The following is a 22,061-nucleotide window of genomic DNA, read 5'->3' as shown; positions in this document are numbered from 1 at the left end:
GGATGTGAGGACCCGCATCCAGGACCTAGCGGAGAATGGAAGACGCTGTCTAGATTGTAAAATTACTGAATAAACAGGTCTTACAACTGATTCTTCTGTTACTGAATCTGCCAACGCATCCAGGAACCTACCATGACCATCCTGCACACAGTACAGGCATCAGCTCTTATGGTGTTAATTGTCCATCAGATAAATTATTTTCCAGATGTGTACACAAAAGAATATATTTAGTTTGTAGAAACAAACTGGTTTTATTCTGCACAACAACAATATATGTCATAAATATAAAAATTATCTATAAAAATATAAAAAATTACAAAATATATAATACAAAAATATCATTTATGGTTCAATGAGAATTATATGCAATTAAAAATATTTCAGAAATATGTTTACATGTAATTCTCAGTTTGATCACAAGTATGAAATACTGATGGATCTAGATATAAATATTATCTTCTTTTGTCCTCTTCAGCCAATGATCAAAATGATTGTTGTAATGTTCAACTGTTGTTTCATTTTCTCCGCTGTTTCCAACCAATCAGGTAGCTGCATAAAATGAACCACATTATTATTTTTTTTTAAAGTGGAAGACTCAGGAAAATCAAATTGTTCTTGCAGGTCAGTGCAAGCAGCCAACAATAGAACAATGTTTGCATCTCTTCCTTATAAAACATAAAAATAACATAAAAAATAAGTACACAACAAGAATGGTAAAATTTGATGAGTCTGCGTACACTGAGAGGATATGTGACTATACACAGTGATCATTATTGGTGTTCAAAAATCCCCAAAGTGACGTAGGTGATCCTGAGACAAATAATTTAATACAAGACACAGTGGGCTGCAAATGGGAAATACCCCAGAAGTGGATGTCACCAGATGACATACCTCACCGCATGTGCAATGGTTGGGCTTGTCAATCCTAATCTCGCTATTAGGACAGTGCAACACATCGCTCCGCTAGGCTACGCCGTTTTCATGAATGTGTACCAATTCATCATAGTCTACCAATACAGCAAGCACTACAATATCACATCAGATAAATCAAGAACAAATGCAGAATACCTTAATAAGCAGTGAGTAGCACTGTCCCTGCCAGCAAGGATAGGAACAACAAGCCCAACTGCTGCATGTGTGATGAGGTTCACCATCTGGTGACATCAAATGTTCCACATTTATCATCCACTACTGGGGTATTTCTTGATATTTGCAGCCCCATGTGTCTTATTTCAAATTACTTGTCTTAGCACCCCCACATCATTTTGGGGTTTTTAAACATTTATAAGAATCATCCTGTAGAATGATTACAAAAGTACAATAAACAGACGATAGAGCTCTCTCTACAAGTATAACAGTATGGGAAAGTTCTCTCGGGACTGGTTAAATGTGACTCTGAACGAGATTAATGAGCCTCTAGAGACAACTTGATCTACAGATGTTGCAAATGATTCTCAATAGATCAATAGTGCATCAGTGTTAACATTCATTCTAATCATTCTCATTTTTCTTCTGTGACAGATCTGGGGGTTACATTATCACAGGAGTGGCCCAGCTTACTGCTGATGATCCAATGACAGATGCGCTTTCTGCACACAAGAAACGTGTTGCTGGAAGAGTGAGCTGTTATTTTGTTCCTTTGTTGAAGAAAGGCAAGTGAAGTCTGAATGAACATATACTGTACTATCTTGAATGCAGTAAAAATGCAATCCTATCAAAGTACCCAATAATTCCAATTTAAAATGTTGTCACATACCACTCTAAGCAAGTCAGAGAGTGTACACAAAATTTCAAACTATTCTAAATTAGAGGTGTCTACATCATCCAAACTTGAATGCACCATATTAAATCTCAACAAAGTTTAGTCGTTTTAAATTTATAAACCTTCTTTTACAAACTCTAAAGGAATAAAATGGGTCATGTAAAATCTACTATGCATACCATTATTGTTTCCATGTTAAATTATGCCTCTAGTGGCAAAAATTTGTATCACATCCTGCTTACTGTGTGGCGTTTTCTCAAATAATGCAAAGTGCATACTTGGGTAAAAAAACTCATGTCATTATAATCAGCACTCTGTACAGCCAGTTCTGGCATCAGTTATACTGAATGTTGATATTCCACTAAAACTACATTGATTTTAACATAAAACTTTTCCATATATAAATACACCTTTTTCAGCCCTTATATTTATAAATAACCACTGAAAATGACTGTACAGCAGCAAATATTTCACCAAAATTCAGTATCCTCAAAAATTCACATAATCTGCTACATGCTTGTGACGCATGACTAATGTCATTGAAAAGTATGATCAAACCATTAAACAAAGCATGTTTGCAACGAAAAAATTGTCCTGTGGAGAACAAATATGGAGATCACTATAAAAAACTCATAAATTATAACACAAAAGTATTTGTAAAACTTCTGTTGTCTCCTGTTCTTAACTCACTTGTTGTTTGGAGTCTTAATGATAAGCTGAATTTACTGTGTGTATCTAATGAGGAGGTATTGAATAGAAATGGAGAGAAGAGAAATTTGTGGCTCAACTTGACTAGAAGAAGGGATCGGTTGGTAGGGCATATTCTGAGGCATCAAGGGATCACCAGTTTAGTATTGGAGGGCAGCTTGGAGGGTAAAAATCATAGAGGGAGACCAAGAGATGAATACACTCAGAAGGATGTAGGTTGCAGTAGGTACTGGGAGATGAAGATGCTTGCACAGGATAGAGTAGCATGGAGAGCTGCATCAAACCAGTCTCTGGACTGAAGACCACAACGACAACAACAACATGTAATATGCAGTTGTGAGCAGTCTTGGACACTAGTATCACTGCAAAGGATGAGATCTGATTATTACGCTGGATCTTCAGAGTAACCTTAGGGGTTTTTACTCCACCACTAAAATATTAATATCTACCACATCTAGTCAATAAAGCATTTCTCTTCCTTGATTCTATAATGGCCTTGTTACTTGTTGCCAATTATGGCAGAAAAGCTGTACAGACTAAAAAGTGGCAACTCACAAGCAGTCAACAGACAGAAATCAGCATTCACATGATCAAAAGTGGCAGTTCATTAGAGTCAGCACAAACAAACTATTTGACTAAACTTGTGAGCACCTGCCATCAGCCATACACGTTCGTAAGTGCACTACATCTGCGTTGTATATGATGGCCTGCTGACTCATAACAACTGCAGCCTTTGTCAATGCACAGTCATTAAAAGGTAAAACTGTACTGCTAAATACAATCTGGTATACCACATTATACATCAGAAGAACAGATGTTTAATACCTTGACAACTCTCATTTTGCAATCCCGCCACATACCACCAAATATGAGATCTAGGAATCCTATCAAACTTTTAACTTAATCGGTTGTAACTTAGTTCACTCATTTACAATAACACAACCAGTAACTCATATGAAATAATTATATGTGGTGTGCACTGAGAAGGGGTCAAAGCCTGTTTTTAGGGTCTAGTCTTCTAACAGGCCTAGAATCAACTGCAACTCATGAGCTTTGACATTAAAGTTGGTGGAGTAACTAAATGAGTATAAAATCATCCTCATATAATGAACTGTAGCTGTACATGTGGTGCTATTTATTTGTTTTCACATGTATAGTCACATTCACATAACTTTTCTGAATACATCTCACCCCAGTATACCTTCAACAAAGAACTGGAAAATTTGCTGTTGAAGGAAGAGCTGCAATAAATCTGGCAGCTGTCCATAGAACCTCTATTTATGGAATTATCACAGAATGATATTTTCAGGAAAGCCATCTGCGAGCCAAGTTATTAAGACGTCATCCGATTTTTCATTTGGAGCATGAAACAAATCTCAGCAGCAATTAATTGCTCCTAATAATAGCTTTCCTGCATAAAATGTCTGTGGTGTGCTATGATAACATCTTGTTCAGGCTGAATCCTTCTGTGGCTCAAAAAGTGGTACCACAAGCATTCCTCTCTGATTACCTAGTTACTATTCTTGAACCAAATTTGGTCATATCTCGATGTCCCCATTGCACTTAAAGTAGCTCCTTCGTTGGGGAAGAAAAATTCAGTCTATGAATAAAAAACATATTTCAAGATCAGATTTTTAAAGGCTTTCTCATTTCTGCAATGAGGCAAATTTTGTGATTACCTATTTCCTACTATAACTGGTGAACTATTCTTTTGTAAAGGCAAGCCAAGGGATTAATTACTGTTAGGTAAGAATTTTTTTGTTATTGTAAATAGCTTAATTTTGTCTGATTGAAACTGAAATTAAAGAACGGTATTGTATCCCATATTATAAACCATTCACGATTGTAAGGTCTAGCTGGGCACTATCTATATACAACAGATTTTAGCTATAGTTGGAGACAGTAACCACTTATGGTACTGCTTTCGCTGTCCCTGTCTGGATGGAAATTTTAAATGTGAAGATAAATTTTCCTGGTTTTGGAAAGTTCACCAGACATACATACTTTTTGCCATTGGTTTCTCAAAATAATGATAATTTGCAACAGAATCAATTATTTTTGTAAAAGTGGAAAATACTTAATTATTTACAAGTTGTGTGGCATCTTCAATCCGAGTGAGATGAGCAGATTCCACCTCATAATTTTTAAAGGTAAAGGTATAAAGAAATAAATAATATTACAATGAAGGAAAGATACTACAAAATCCACCGTGAAACGCAATGAATCCAAAGATAGGAGAAAAGGGAACATTACAATAATATGATAAGAGAACCAGAGTCAAATTTCAATCATCACAGAGCAAGACAGTTGAATCAAAATTTTTAAAAAAATCTTTAGGTAAATTCACTAAAAGAGAACAGATTATAAAGGGTCAGCACAGGAAAACACTGACCAACAAAGTGACATACAAGAAGATGGAAAACATACTTTTCGCAACTACTCTACTATGTTGGGCCCTGGTGGTCTAGTGGTAAAGTGCTTGACCGGAAACCAAAAGGGCACGTGATCGATTCCTGGTTGGACCTTGAAGTTTTCAGTCTTTGATTTAACCTAGCCTTTACCTTTCAATGATGTGAAGGATTGCCAGGAACAACACATGGTTCAGATTCCACATTAAACTGTAGGACCCCTTTCCCTGATCGGACAACTGGGGTAGGTTAGGGGCATGAAAGTCAAAGTGGCGTCCAATTGAAAGTTTTGCACCAGGCCAGTGTCCCACACAAAATTATAATTACTGTAACTACTTTGCTGTAATGAGTGACAGTCTTACTTTAAATGTGAAGAACCAGGTACGGCTTATGTACAAGTCACCACCCCGATAGTTAATGAAGTACAGCAAGTAATAAAGAATAACAATACTTGTGAAGACCAGATATGTATTGAGTTATTTACAATTTGGAAAACAGAAACCACACCTGAAGCCTGGAAAAGTGCAGGTGTATGTCCCATATTTGAGAAGAATTATTCCCTCGTATTCAATAACTACAGAGCAACTGCTTTACTGGGTGCCACTTATAAAATACTACAGATTTTCCTATTAACCAGGCTGATCCCCATAACTGAAGGACTAATTTAGGACTACCAATGCAGTTTCTGCAGAAAAACATGATCCAGTCACATTAACGTGACCACCACCTACGTTCAATGTCAATGTGCAATAACAACAGTCCAACATCAGGTGGTAGAACTAGCATTGGAGGATATATAAAGCATGTTGGGGGACGTGGAAAACAGTGCAGTAATTGTTGTAACGTGGGGAGTGGCAGCTGGCCTTTTCAGATGAATCATATTTTAAGCTCCATCAGACAGATGGCTATTGGTGTGTACAATGTGAAATGTGCAAAATCAGAAACCCTGCAACAATCATCAGAAGGAGGGGGGAGCATTATGGTCTAGGGAATGTTTTCGTGGCATTCCCTGGATCATCGTAAGTACAAATCTATCCTCGGGGACCATGTCCACCTCTACATGCAATTTGTTTCCCCTCGGCACAATGGCGTCTACCAGCAGAACAATGCAATGTGTCACACATTTCACAGTGTACATACATAGTTTGAAGAGCACCAGGATGAGTTTACCATGCTCCCCTGGCATTTACACCCAATCAAGAATCTGTGTGAACACTACAAGCAGGCTGTATGTGCCACAGATCCTCAGCCGAGAAACCTAGTGCAACTGGCCTCGGCACTAGAGTTGGCGTGGCTCACACCTCTGTTAACACCTTCCAGAACGTCACTGACTCTCTTCCTGCACATCTTGCAGTCGGTACCGCTGCAAAAGGTAGTTAATTTCAGCTTTGGACAAGTGGTCACATTAATGTGACTGGAAAGTGTAGATCTATACTACATCATTTATTCACTCCGAGACAAGTAACTGATAAGACGTAGGAATTGAGTGTAGATGTTCACATTTTCAAGAAGACCCACCATGGCATACATTGACAGACAGTCCTAAATATAACAAAGGAATCTGAAATACTCTCAAAGTTGATCAGATTAGTTAAAATGTGTATAGAATACATTTTATATCATATAAAGACACCTGTAGGAGAACCTGAAAATTTTAGTGTGTACACTGGACTGAGGCATGGAGATGCCAATTCACCTATTTTATTTAACCTCATCACAGAGGCAACAGATTGAGAATTTATTAACATTAATCCACAAGGGACCCACCTGCAGGGTTAACAGTACTAAACTTGGCTATGCAGATGATGTATCATTAACATGTGGTTCCAAAACAGAATTAATCTGAATTATGCAAAATTATTATAAAATTGCTGAGAAAACAGTATTAGACATTAATGAAGAAAAGACAGAATATCTGATTATAACCAAGAAAATCTGAAGTGCTGCACCTTTGGCTGTAGATGTATTCACTTCAAGACATTTAGCTGTTTCAAGTACTTGGGAAATGTTTTTGCTAACAACAATAGGACAGATATAGAGATAGATACCTGTCTAGCAATAATGATTAAGATACTTTTCAGTTTTATCAATATCTTAAGGAAAATATTACTTAACAGTAACTTCAAAATTCACTTGCACAAACTATTATACCAACAACATTTTATATGGATGTGAAGTATTAATATTTAGAAACAAAGATGAAGAAAAAATATTAATATTCAAAAGAAAAATATTAATGAAATTTTTTAGATCTGAATGTGATGAAAATAACATGGAAACAAGCACTGAAAACTCTATGTAGAAATATCAACAATATAAGAAAAAATACATTGCTACTTACTGTAAAGAAGACACGTTAAGTAGTTGTAGACAGGCACAATTAAAAGCTTTTGGCCACAGCCTTCATCAGCAGAAGGGAAACATACACCATTCATACACACAATCAAGCACACCTCATGCACACATCACTGTCAGTGCAGGCAGAACTGTACCAAATCTACATAATTACATTACCAAACACACTGTCTTGCATTGTATTGTGATGTTATCTGTAGGCTTATTTTCTGTCTGTCAATGGCTGTTTTTTATTTTTATTTTAGAAAGACCTATTCCGTGTAATATTGCCCACCTTCACATCTGTTAAACATTAGAACTGGATTACAACTGGGTTCTAATCCTGTGACTGCAATACTATGAAACTAAAAATTTTTCTCTCTATTTTTAATATAAAAGTTTTATATTGTATCCTATCTCACTGATACAGAGTAACCAGTCTAAACAGAACTACCAGTTCACTTTCACATACTAATGCCATACTCGCATCCTGTAGCTTTATATTAAAATTTTAAAAGAAATTTGATTGGTGCAAAACATCTTGAGCTTTAAAGAGTGCCCTCTAATATAAAATGATACCATGCAAGTATGGTTCTAGTATATGTCTGTGAACTGATAGTGCTGTTAAGACGGGTTACTATGTAATTACAAAATATGTAAATTCAAAATTAAAAACCAATAGTAATTTATTGTTATTTTTGTATACATTTGTAGATAGCTGACATTACCTGAAACAGGTCTTTTTGAAAATTAAAAATAAATAAATAAATAAATAAAAGTAAAAAATAAAAACAGCAATTGACATAAAGAAGGACTGCAAGTGACTCCCTATGACCAATATATCCAGTTTTTATTACCTATGAATGTTCCACATTATGTGATTTTTGTAGCTCATGGGCTCAGGCTCTCTGGTTTATTGTAGACTGTTTCATGAAAAACTTATCATACTAATCTCCACAGTCACCCTGTGGCATGTAATAAGACTGGTGTGTGCCACGATGTTTGGTACACATCACAGTCATGTAAAACACTCCCATACCCTCAATGCTCAAGCAAGATGATAAAAAACTCAAACTCTTACATGAGCATTTCTTGCTTTCATTATTATTCACTGTGCAATCAGCCCTATTAATTATATTAAAAACTGACTGTCAATCCTGACAGTGTGCAGTGTCACTTTTCTGTCACTAATGATAAAGAACATTCATTGTTGCTTGGTATATGGCTGCCTATTAAACAACCTTGAAAATTTGGGGATGGGTAAATTTATGATACGTTGAACCCATTTGCAGGATAATATTCTCAAATGCAGTTAACACACTATTCAGCATTCTAGTGGTATGCAAATATGCAATGTATGTTTATGCCTTCAACAACATTTACTAAGCTGAAATTGATGATTCCTTGAAACAATGATGTCACAGTGGTCTTATTTTGGCAGTGACGAGGTGATTTCATATTCACATGATGACCCTTTTCCAAACACTTGTGGTCTCACACAGTAGCTTTTAGTGGAAGTCAACAAGCTGCACACACACACACAAAAGAAAACATACTTTTGATGAAAAGTGCTAAATCAGATATGATAAAAAGTATGGTGATATAAATCCTTCCAAACCTATGGAAGTTTCAACAGGCACTGGTGCCAACCTCCAACTTCAGCCATCCCACATCACTGCCCTAGTACCCAAGGAAAGCTAATAAAGGCTGCCTGTAGCAGGAAATTAGCCTTCTTACTTTGAAAGTATCATCTTTGCAACTATTCCATTAACAGATTCCATTAACTGATCGTCCTTGTTTACCTTGGACTGTGATATTTTTGCCAGACTTTGCTTCTTCCCTTCACTTTTCTGAACTTTAGTGTCATGCCATTCTATATTGTTATTATATCCTGTTTAACTGTGTGTACTAGTATCTGCCTAACAGTGTCACGTTCCACTGTTTGTGCCTTTTCCAACTGTGCTCAGAGTACAACTTCAATTCAGTATCCATTAAAGCAAACCATGTCTTGTTTAAATAAACACTGTCTCACATCATGGCAAAAGCATTTATGCTGTCCATGGAATCTGCAACAGGTAGCAACTGAAAAAGAATATTTGAAATACACACAGCTAAATATACCAACCTAAGAGTCAGATCTTGAGCACGGCTTGTCATTACAACCTTTTGCATCTCAAACAGTTGTCACATTCCAAAGTTCGCACATTCGGTAAAATTCACCTTCATGATCCTCCTTCAAAAATGCTCGGAAACCTGTGAACAGAAATTAATTCTGAGTACATATAAAGTTAAGCTGTACAGTGGTGGAGAGGAGAGGAAAATGGAGGCAGGGGAAAGGTAAAAGAGGGTAGTTAGGTGGGGGGGGGGGGGGGGGGGGGGGTAGAAGGGAGAGCCACTGTTGTGGTTTTATAGTTGAGATACACCCACCATCAACTACGACACATCTCTTCTACATGGTGTGCAGTTGCCTTTCATTATACCATTGTTAGTATTCAATTAACAATTTTCTGTTAATATATTAATATTTACAAAAAACAAAGACGAAGTGACTTACCAAACGAAAGCGCTGGCAGGTCGAAAGACACACAAACAAACACACAAAATTCAAGCTTTCGCAACAAACTGTTGCCTCATCAGGAAAGAGGGAAGGAGAGGGAAAGACGAAAGGATGTGGGTTTTAAGGGAGAGGGTAAGGAGTCATTCCAATCCCAGGAGCGGAAAGACTTACCTTAGGGGGAAACACACATATCCATCCACACATATACAGACACAAGTAGACATATTTAAAGTCCACACATATACAGACACAAGTAGACATATTTAAAGTCTTTAAATATGTCTACTTGTGTCTGGATGTGTGTGGATGGATATGTGTGTGTGTGTGTGTGTGCGCGAGTGTATACCCGTCCTTTTTTCCCCCTAAGGTGTCTTTCCGCTCCCGGGATTGGAATGACTCCTTACCCTCTCCCTTAAAACCCACATCCTTTCGTCTTTCCCTCTCCTTCCCTCTTTCCTGACGAAGCAACCGTTGGTTGCGAAAGCTTGAATTTTGTGTGATGTTTGTGTTTGTTTGTGTGTCTATCGACCTGCCAGCGCTTTCGTTTGGTAAGTCACATCGTCTTTGTTTTTTGATAAATTTTTCCCACATGGAATGTTTCCCTCTATTATATTAATATTTACACGTACATAAAAGAAGTCAGACAAATAATGTGACAATACATCATACATATGGCAAGTAGCAGAAATTTTGTACTTGTCTGGGCAGCTTCACTACTCTGCCATCACATCTGAAACTTGTTCAATGAAAGATCCAAATTGCAATATCAGTCATTCAAATTCAGATACTTTAAATTCTAAATCAGCCACCAAGAACAACACAAGGAAGCTATGTTTCTCTGTTTGTTTTTTTTTTTTTTTTTTTTTTTTTTTTCACGTTTTCTCTCTGCTCACTTGCACATGTACTTCAGCAGATTAGCAAAGCATCATCAGAAGGAAACATCCTGCAGGAATTCTTCAATTGCAAATAATGATATTTAAATTTTACACACACACACACACACACACACACACACACACACACACACATACTGTGACATGCCTGAAAGCTGGCAAAAATCATAGCTTTTAAATTTGCTGAGGACAAGCTACTCTACTGTGTGGTTTAATGACAATGGGGACTATTCATGAGGATGCTGTCATCACAAAAAGAGCTCATAAACTGAATTTTAAAATCTCGGTTGGAGCATGAATGTAATACAACAATCATCCACCATTGCTGCCAATTAATGCTTTATGTAATATCTAAACAATAAAGTGCTCCTTGTTATAAAACAGTGAAGCTGCAGTGTAATGTTCTTTTAATACAAGGTGTATCATTCTTTTAGTTTTACCTTAGTATTTGAATGTCTAAAAATACCCATATCTGTAGCAGTTCATACTTACTTTCCAAACTGTTTACATTTTATGAGGAGCAGTTTATTATGATAACAATTTTCTTAGACCTGTTTTCGTTCTGCTATTTTCCAAAAGCAATGGTCTGACAACAAACCAGGAATAACAGCCAAATATGTTCACCTGGCAGACCACACACATTCATTTGAGTGCCACATCATATACCTCAACCCCATAAAACTTTCTTCCACATGTCAACAGATATACAATGGTGCTCTTTCAGTATATTTTGGATTTTGGTGATCCCTACTGATTATTTCTTAGCCCTCACACAATGATAATTCAGCTTATTGCTTCTTTTATAGTTTCACATCACAATATCATCATCGTCATCATCACTACCAGTGGCCCTAAGCACTTATAAACCTTATGAAATCTCTTACAGAAAGACCTAATAGACCCCTATGATCATGTATTATTCAGATTCATTTGATTATCTTCAGTTACTTCTGGCAGGAAACAACTGTATGATGGTGGTGGTGGTGGTGGTGGTGGTTGTGATAAATGCATTGTTCCTGAATGCAAGGTCATATGTCACAGACTGAGCATTCAGTGGGGTGTTAGGAGCATGTGAGGTGACAGATAGCTGTCCGCAGTTATCAAATAAGTTAACTGTTGACAAACAAGCTTATTTAAACAGTTTCCCGTTTCAGTATTTTTGTTCACTCAAAGATACATAATTTTGTGAAGATACTCACTATTATTGTGACAAAAAATATTTTTATTAACAAAGTGATTACATTCACCATTCTATTTTTGTTGTTATTTGACATGTCTATGCTACATTCACCTGCATCTGGCTAGTGCATGAATGTAATAACAGAATTTGACCCTTACAATTATCTCGCACCTTAGACAGAGATGTGCTCCTTTTCTGCTAACAGTATTCATACACACTACTGCTGAACAGACTACGTGCAGCTTACACCGAGCTGAAATTGTGATTCCATTGCTACAAAAATCATATGTAGCACCAGTAAAATTTGTGATTCCTTCGTATGAGATCCTACATGTCTTTTCAACACTTCCATGACTTGTATGTGTCTTATCACAAATAAATAAAAACAAAAAGAATATTCTTCAACAGTCAAACTGAAAAAATATCTAGATAATGCGATAAAACTGTATTACCTGTCAGCTCAAACACAAATACAGTTATGTACAAACAAATGATGTACAGAATGAGATTTTCACTCTGCAGCGGAGTGTGCGCTGATATGAAACTTCCTGGCAGATTAAAACTGGTTGCCGGACCGAGACTAGAACTCTGAACCTTTACATTTCATGGGCAAGTGCCCTACTATCTGAGCAACCCAAGCACGACTCACGCCCCGCCCTCACAGCTTTAGTTCTGCCAATACATCGTCTCCTACCTTCCAAACTTCACAGAAGCTCTCCTGTGAACCTTTGATGATGTTAACGGCTGCATCTGGCAGATAAACAAAGTCAGAGGTCTCAGCTCAGACATGGCTGACAATGGGGTAGAATCTATGACCATATGTGTTCAGTTTTAGTATAAAGGTGTCACTTTGTATAAACAAACTATCTTCAAAAGAGATATTACAACTAAAGGAAAATAAAAAATATTCCAACCTACCACTTAGTAGTACCCTGACACAGTGAAACAGAAGCTAGTAGACCGTTCCAAGTAACAGGTGAGCAAGAGGAAGGAAGGGGGAGAGGAGTCCTTGTCTGAGCTGGAGATCTTGGTGACTTTCCTGCTTAATCCTACATTGTTTACTCAAACTGGAGACATTGACTAGGCTAGTAAAGACACACATGGCTGCAAAAGCTGGTGTTTCTGGCAGCACTTGTTCAGATGGAAAGGTGCACCTAATTGAAAAGGAGACTTTCGCTGCAGTGGTGTTATTTGTAATTCCCGTGGGTGAATGTATTTACCAAGGGTGGCATGATTCTACTATCAGTTGCACATGTGGAGTTGACGGCTTCGCAGCCATTTCCTCATTTCTAGAGAGTTGTTTCTATATTTCATTTCATGACGAATTCCTCCCGATCAGCACAAAGAGTGGTTATCCAATTTCTTCACACAGAAGAGGAGCATGCATCACAAATTTAAAACAGCATGAAAGGACTGTATAGAGAGCAGTGTCTCACATGGTGAACAGTATTCTGGTGGTGTCAGTGTTATGAGACTGGAATGTAAACTTCAAGGACATGCCATGCCCTGGGCAGATGCACATTATCACCACCAGTGCTACGATTTCGGTTGTGGAGGAGTTCATACAGATGAAAAATCAGATCACCACACATGATACTGTTGTTGAACTGTCAACATGCAAAGGAACAGTGTATCACGTACTCTCTGAGAAGCTTTGTTATGGCAAAGTTTGTGCACAGTGCATGTCCAAGCATCTTTCAGAAGATCAGAAGACAGTGAAAATGGGTGTTAGTTTCGCCCTTCTGTTGCGATAAATACGGCAAGGAATGGATTTCTTTGCTAAGATTGTGGCATGTGATAAAAGGTGATGTCACCAGTTTGGCCCTGTCTACAAACAGATGAGTAGGGAGGGAGTGGTAACATCTGGGCTCGCCTCTTCAAAAAAAAAAAAAAAGCCCACTGTACCACAAAGGCTGGAAATGGTCAGTTTCTTTTTCAATGAAAAAGGACCTCTACTTATCAACTGCCTACTTATCAACTGGCTAACATTGTGTACAACAGTTAATGTTGGGCAGTATTGCAATACATTTCTGAGGCTCAAGCAGACCATCAAGAACAAGTACAGGGGCAATTTCTCAAATGGGATAGCTCCTTCAGAAATATGAATGGGAGGTCCTAGAACATCCTCCTTACAGCCCCAGCATCTCCCCATGTGACTTGTATATCTTCGGCCCCTTAAAACAATCTCCGAAATTTCAGAAGTCCACCATGGCAAGGAAGTGCAGCACACTATGGAAAAACCAGATCCATCAGTGACCCAGGAGTTTCCTACACTGAAGCCTTCCAATTTCTTCCTACATGCTGGGATCGGTGTATCAATGTCAGTGGCAATTATGTATAGTCATACTGTTCCACGTGAACTGTAATTCTATAATTGTTATTAAAATTTCTTTCCACATAACTGTAATTGCATTTTCATTTGGGTACACCTTACATTAATTTATAAAGACACGAACATGTGAATAACAACACTTGATAATCAAAATTAATGAGAGAGAGCGCAGTTTTTTTATATCTTGAATGCATCTATAACAACAAGCATCAGTTTAAAGCTAAACCAAATGTTACATTGAAGAGAACACAGTCAGAAGAACATAGGAAAAACCAAAGCGAGAAAATGAAGATATTTTGAGAAAAAAAGAAAGCAACGATATCAGTAAAATAAGTACAATCATGCACCACAGCTGGGCATAATGATGTCAAAAAAAAAAATTGTAAGTTGCATGTATATTCAGTTTTTGTGACAAACGTTGTGGTAATAGCCTAAAAATTAATATAAATCAAACATAATAATGCATAAATATTAAATAAAAGCAGGTGCATGGCTAAGCTGAATTAAGGTACAGGGTGTTCAAAAAGTCTCTCCGCAGTGCCATATGATTGTTAGCTACACGTGCCAGATAATTATAGGAATTGAACTGTGTATTCAACAACAGGGGCCACACTTTCAGCATTTAATGTGAAAATTTGCAAGTAAAAATGAATATTCAATAAATTAATAACTTTTATTTCACTGAGTTTCATTTCAGTATATTCAATGCGGCATACAGCACGTGCAGACTTTTTGAACAACCTGTATTTTATTCACATTATGAAACAGATCACAGAAAATATAGAAACATTAAGATTTTTTTTTTTTTTTTCAGAATTCGCAGTGTTATACACACATAAAAATATTTACCTAAGAAATATGGATTTAATTCCTTTGACCGTAAGAAAATATCTTTCAGTTGCAGAAGGAGCTTTTTCACATTACTTTCAGTCTTGTATTCTTTCACAACAGAGATAAATTTCTGATAATTTTCAGTATCAAGTGCACCTTTTACCTGAAAATATTTAACAAGTGTTAATTAAAGGAACTAAACTTAATAGATGGTTATAGACTTAACTGTATAATTGTCTAAAATGGGGGAAGGGGGCAGCAGAGAGGGAGATGGAGAGGGAGGTGAGAATGGGCATATGGTGACAAAATAGGACTGTGAAACAACTCTGTTCTGAAACAACTTGATAATTTGCTGTTGAACCATTAAAGGTAGTTGTAATGTTTAGTAAATATTAAGACAAATATAAATATCTTACCTTCTTTACATAGTTTGTAATATCATCCAGTTTGTCTGTGCCAGATTTACTAGGTGCAGCTCTTGAAGAGGAACTGTATTTAGACACCTCTTTGAACCTGTTACTAGAAAGAGGCAAGGGGACTGCATTTTCTGAAGTGTTTTGATTTGATTCAGACAGCACATATGTGAAAGGTGCCATCTTCATCTTCTTCTTTTTGGCTGGTGGAGGTTGTGAACAGCTCCCTTTAATATCAATAGTACCTCTGTTCTTGGAGACACTGTCAGGCATTTCATTCAGCAAATTAATGCATGTAGTATGGGGTTCAAGAGCATCCAAAAGGCTTCCATTTGTGAAAGGATTGTTACTCATTGCTGGGCTCTGTGTAGTGGAGGCACTAGTTGTATATTCATTCATTGACCATGAAGTCGCATTATCATCTGATGATTTATGACTGTCTTCCTTGGTGTTTAATAAACGACCAATTGCTGTTCCAAATGATGCTGGTACAGGTGGTAAAGAAACATCTGAAATACTTAACACAGATGCTGATGGAAACTGCAAAGCAAAATACCACAGTCCATTACAATAAACTAATAAGCACAATAAAAAATCATATACTTGGACAACAGTTAAACAAGCACAAGTTCAAGTACAAATACAAGTACAAGTACATTTACACCTACATCTACATACATACTCTGCAAGCCACTCTATGATGCGTGGCGAAAGATATCTCTTACCACTACTACTCACTTTCTTTTCCGTTCCACTTGGAAACAGAGCAAGAGAAAAATGACTATCCACAAGCCTCTGTACATGCACTAATTTGTCTTATCTTCATGCCTCTTGGGTGGAATGTACATTGGTGGCAGTAGTCATTCTGCAGTCAGCTTCAAATGTCAGTTCTCCAAATTTTCAAAATAGTGTTCCACAAAAAGAACTTCCTCTTCCCTTCAGAGATTCCCATCCAAGTTCACGAAGCATCTCCATGATACTCGCATGTTGATAGAACATACCAGTAACAAATCTAGCAGCCCGCCTCTGAAATGTTTCAATGTCTTTCTTTAATCCAGTCTGGTGGGTATCCCAAACACTCGAGCAGGGCTCAGAAAATGGATCATACTAGTGTTCTCTATGCGCTCTCCTTTACAGATGAACCACAGTTTTAATCTTCTCATAAACCAAAGTTGACCATTCACCTTCCCTACTACTGTCCTTATGTGCTCATTCCATTTCATATCACTTTGCAAAGTTATGCCTAGATGTTTAATCAATGTGATTGTCAAGCAGCACATTGCTAATACTATATTCAAACATTACATGATTATTTCTTCTACTCATCTGCATTAGCTTCCAATCTTCTACATTTATACCTAGCTGCCATTCATCACACCAACTAGAAATTGTGTCCAAGTTGTATTGTATCCAACATCCACTCACCACCGACACCTTCCTGTACACCACAGCATCATCAGCAAACTTTTTTATACGTCCATCCTTGTGCCAGGTTGTCTGGGGGACTACAGCTGTTCATCACTGTAAAAAAACTAAACACCTACAGCCATCCTTAAGTTATTGTGTAGCTACCAGTATCGGCATTTCAATGCACCATCTTCAGGACTTTGTTGACACTGAAGGGGTTATTGCAATCCATATATATGATGTATCAGTGGCCAACAACTGCTTTACGTAGACTACCTATAATTGTGATGTCGTCCATCCAAACATCAAATGTCAACATTTTGGCATGTATGTTCACTGAGTGACCGATTAGATGATTTTGAACTGCTTACTGATTTCATGCAACACCAAAACCTCTTAGGTTTCTTAGTTATATCTAATAAAAAACAATGTAGCTTGGCACTGGCAGTGCAAATGTTAGCTAATGCCTCTGACATGGACACAAGGAAAATTGTATACCATAGCTACTTAAACTCTGTTATACAGTATGGTATTGTTATTTGGAGAATTTTGAGCAAAATAACTCACATACTGATTTACAGAAAAGAATCATTACAAACGTGTGCTGTGCAGCCAAGGAAATCATGTGTCTCACTATTTAAAAATCCTAAATTATTAACAGTCCCTCCCTATATATCTGTGATATTATCATTTCTTCTTCTTTTTTTTTTTTTTTTTTTTACACGGCAGTTTAGAATTATGGAAGGAAAAATGTTTTGATCACAGATATAATACAAGAGACAAAAATAATTTTATGCTCCCTGCTCGTCATTTAAACTTGTATGCTTAGACTCCCCAGCATAAGAGAAAGAAAATTTACAACAAACTAAAAACCAAGAACATTCCGAGAATGAATTTAAATTTACTGAAAAGTGAGCTACATGATACAGAGGAACTTGGATTTCACATTCTCCGATTTAACGCTTTTCACGATTGTACACCAAAAATTTGTAGCCCCAGTGCTAAAAATTTCCCAATTTTACATTCCTTCCTAGTAAGGTAGTCACTGTCCTCACCCATCCAGCCCCCTCCCTGTTCCCATTCCAGCACTACACAGTCGTCATTTCACCGCCACACCCAGTCTTTTAATTTCTTTTTATTTCTCTACTTTCCGCTATTTACCCCCTCCCCCCTCCGCACCTTCTCTCCTACCTCAGTCTAAACTGCAACACTTCACTATACGCCACCCCCACCATTCTATCCCTCCCCCTCCCTGCCCCAGCCTTCTCCTTACCCCCACCCAGTTGCCACTCCCATCATACACTGGTGCTGCTGCTCACAGTGTGGTTTCAGCTCTCTGAGACTGCAGACGTGTGTGCAAGTTGCGTTTGCATCTGTGTGTGTGTGTGTGTGTGTGTGTGTGTGTGTCTAATGCTGACAAAGGCCTTAATAGCCGAAAGCTATAACTGTGTGAATCTTTTTGTTGTGCCTACCGCGACTCAGCATCTCCGCTATATGGTGAGTGGCAACTTTCCTTCTCTGGTACTGAAAATATACTTGTCGTGCAGATGATATGCTATGATAGAGATGTCACATGGAAATTGAACAAGGATTTGGCGATAGCACATTTTGAAGACCATCGTGTTCAAATATGACATGATAGAGTTGCAAAAACTACATATACTACTCATGTATATACTTTGCACAATGCATTGTAGATCATAAAGATTGGTAGCAGTGGTAGAGGGCACAAAGCAAAACTGTAGCACTTGAGCTTTCTTTCAAATTTACATTTTATACAGTTACAGAAATTTACTGAGACAATTTACAATAAGCTTGTCATGTCAACTGGGGAAGCAAATTCATTTTTTCATGTGTCTGTTTCTCTCATCAAGCCTAAAATTACACTTTAATGACAGCGAGTATATGAAGTGCGGCTTGTAAGAAAAGCATTAATATAACAGCAATGTTGACAAAGTTTGTCAGGAAGCAGATGTCTACATATGCTTATGGTTTAACCACTTAGCTGCTGTGATGTTTTTAGTTTAATTCAGCACGTTCATCAATTTTTTGTTTTCTTTTTCTGGGTGAGCACAGAGGATGATTTCTCAAAAAAGTGTGTTTTGAATGTACAATTTGTCGTCATAGCATGTTGGAAAATAGCTCAGTTACCTTGTACCCAGCTACCAATTTCAATTTTTTTATGAATTTTTACTTGCTGTTACACATCTGTGATGTTTTAAGTCCTGATGAAATTCATTGCCAAAAATTATTGTATAAACATTTTATTCTACATTTAATTTCCTCCACTTGGACAGGTTTTATACAAAGTATTGGAGAGGATTGAGATTTTTAATCATATATGCCAATTGCCAATTATATGTGCCTTTTTTGTGTTAAATTTTTCTCAATTCTGCATTTTCCTCAATTTGGGTTTTTTAAGTCTGGACCGCACGAAAATGTACAATAGGGGTTTCACTGTACCCTACTTCAGCAAAGCTACTAGTCAGTTGAGGATTTCATGAAGGATGAACTGAATATCTGTGGTAGGAGGATGTAGTTATCAACTATCTTGTTATGTAAACATAGATGTCTTTTTCACAAAAAGTTACATTGATGTTCAAATATTGCTATATCTTATTAATTACAGTTAATATCAGTGAAGTCGTATTATCTTATTTTGACATGTCTCCTGTACCACAATCATATCATTAGTGCCTGTAAGCTATGAGGTGAATAAATCACAATCCTTGATGAACACATGTCACATTTCAGAAAAGTTCATTATATCAAAATCACTCAGAAATCGGCATTGTTCTATGGCATTCACGATGATTGATCCACTATGTGGCTTTATAGCCAAATATCTGCATCTACATCAATTATCCGCAAACCATCTAATAGTGTGCGGTGGAGGGTACTTCTGGTACCACTATCTGATACCCTTTCCCTGTTCTATTCGCACATGGTGTGTGGGATGTATGATTGTTGATAAACCTCTGTATTAGCCATAATTCCTCGAATTTTCTCATTGTGGACATTTTGTGAGATGTGGGAGAAATTAATTTGTTGTCTTATTCTAGCCAGAATTCTTTCAGAATATCAACAGTAAACTACTCCATGACGCACAAGCCTCTCTAGCAGCAACTGCCACTGGAACTTGCTTGTTTAGCAACTCTCTAATGTTATCGGGACAACTAAACAACTCTGTAATGAAATGAACTGCTCTTTGTTAGATCTTCTCTGTTTCTTCTATTAGCCCTACCTTCTAAGGGTCCCATTGACAAGCAATACTCAAGAATCAGTTGAACGAGTGTTTTGTAAGCCACTTCTTTCATGGATGTGTTACATTTCCTTAAGATTACTTTCCCTACATTTGTTTTATGTTGCTATTCCACTACAGAGGCTCCAGAAAGTCCTATCTTTCCAATGTTAAAATAGCATTTATACATTAATGTTTTCTCAGAAAGTATTTGAACTCAGAAGTTGAAATTTTTACAGGTTATTTATTGGAGTATTGGCTACAACTTAATACATGGATTTTTAACCATTTGAATTCAGTAGTTAGAGATTAATTTTTTCCATTTCAATGAAAATTCACTACTTTTGTGCCATTTGTTGTTTATAAACTGAACAATATACAGGTTTCTGGAAAAACGTAGTGTTAAGTTACGCAGAAGGGACTGTGTCACATTTCCTAAAAATTTTAAGCAAATTGGTTTGGTAGATCCTGAAAAAAAAATTAATTTGTATGAAAAAATAAAACTTTTGGGAATCAAGTGACAAAGTTTGGATTAGCTTTTTCATGCATTTCAATCCATAGGCTGGATTATCTTCATCTGCTGCAAACTACTCCTCCAAGCTTCCTCTTTCTCCTCCTCCTTTTTACTCTGACTTGTATCTCTAGACTACTTATAGCCCTGTCAGCAGCCCAAAGACATTCTTTGTCTAAAGCAAGCATTGTTCTTACCATGTTGAAACCTATATACATTCCCATATTTCGAAATACTTTGCATCTTACAACATTGCCATAATTGAATGTAGCAACAGCATCACACACACCAAAGTGAAGTGTTTCTATTCCAACACAGTTGTGGAGATTCTTGACCATGTAACACTATTTACACTTACATTGGGGTTTTGAGTTTTTCCACAAACACACTTTTTCAACAGTTCAGGAGCTGCTAGGTCTCAAACTATGTTTTATCACTTACAATACCACATCACGCAGACTATGTTTATGAATGTACACTTCACTAGCTAGCAATCCCTTGTTGTACTTACACCAATTGTTTTGTCCTTTGGGACACAAGTATTGATGGGGACCTTCATCGGTTGAAAAAGTATGGAAAAAAAGGAGCCCAAACCTTTTTCATTGAGACTGTGTGTGTTTTGCCTAATAGCTATTCCATAATAGTTCTGTATTTTGTCAATTACACTGTCAGTTAACCTTCCCTTCTCACGCAACCCTTTACTATCACTGAGTTTTTGTTTTTGTTACGAAGCTTTCACTTGCCGAAGTCTTGATCCATTTGTTTCTGTACGTGTCCAATACATTCAGATTTCTGCACTACAACATCATCGCCATAGGGCTTCAGTTCTTGAATATGTTTGACACTTATAGAATCACCATCACCTAGGCAATTTACTTATCGCACATTATCATATGCAACAGAATAATGAAGTATACTAGCAACACCAGCCACTTCCGTTCCTCGACTGCTGACAGTATAGTTAGGTGTGCAATTATTTTCATGTGTACCTTTATTTTTTGTGGACACCTACAATATATAGATATTACTGCTACATCTAAAACTTTCCCTGTATACACACTGGTGGCAAATACTACACCATGAAGATATGCCAGGTACCATTGAATGCTGCAATCAGGTTTCTATTACCGCTGTTTTCTATTACTGCCTCTTCCACAGCTTTTTTCATAGGTTCTATACATACATATTCTACTTTAGACCCTATGAATCTATTATAGTTCATAAACTTGGTTGGGTGATTTGGAGTATTCATAATGCCACAGAAAACTGCACCTTCACCAATTGTATGCAAGGCATAAACAAATCTAATGTTGTGTTCGTAGATTTTGCTACAATTTTCTTCATTTGGAATTACTGCAACACAGCTCCAAAAGGAGGTCGTGTATGAACACTTACAACACTTCAGTTCCATTTCACTGGAAAGTCCTACGTCATTTTTGCAGAGAGTTCCAGACAGACTTCACTACACTGAATACATCTTACAG

At 37.1% G+C, this 22,061-nt stretch overlaps 1 protein-coding gene across 1 annotated transcript in view; it reads right to left on the bottom strand.

Moving 5' to 3' along the window:
• Window positions 1-254: 254 nt before the first annotated feature.
• Window positions 255-22,061, bottom strand: part of LOC124787859 (regulator of telomere elongation helicase 1 homolog) — a 106,619-nt gene continuing 84,812 nt past the window's right edge. Inside the window, exons 13-16 of the mRNA XM_047254822.1 lie at window positions 15,422-15,958; window positions 15,024-15,168; window positions 9,338-9,465; window positions 255-549 (exon numbers count right to left, since the gene is read on the bottom strand). Of these exons, the coding sequence (XP_047110778.1) occupies window positions 9,386-9,465; window positions 15,024-15,168; window positions 15,422-15,958 (762 nt within the window). The 3' untranslated portion in view covers window positions 255-549; window positions 9,338-9,385. The remainder of the gene's footprint in view (window positions 550-9,337; window positions 9,466-15,023; window positions 15,169-15,421; window positions 15,959-22,061) is intronic.

Source organism: Schistocerca piceifrons, chromosome 3, assembly GCF_021461385.2.
Source record: "Schistocerca piceifrons isolate TAMUIC-IGC-003096 chromosome 3, iqSchPice1.1, whole genome shotgun sequence".
Taxonomy (NCBI): domain Eukaryota; kingdom Metazoa; phylum Arthropoda; class Insecta; order Orthoptera; family Acrididae; genus Schistocerca; species Schistocerca piceifrons.
The sequence above is the reverse complement of the archived record's forward strand: the minus strand, read 5'-3'. Positions and strand labels throughout refer to the sequence as shown.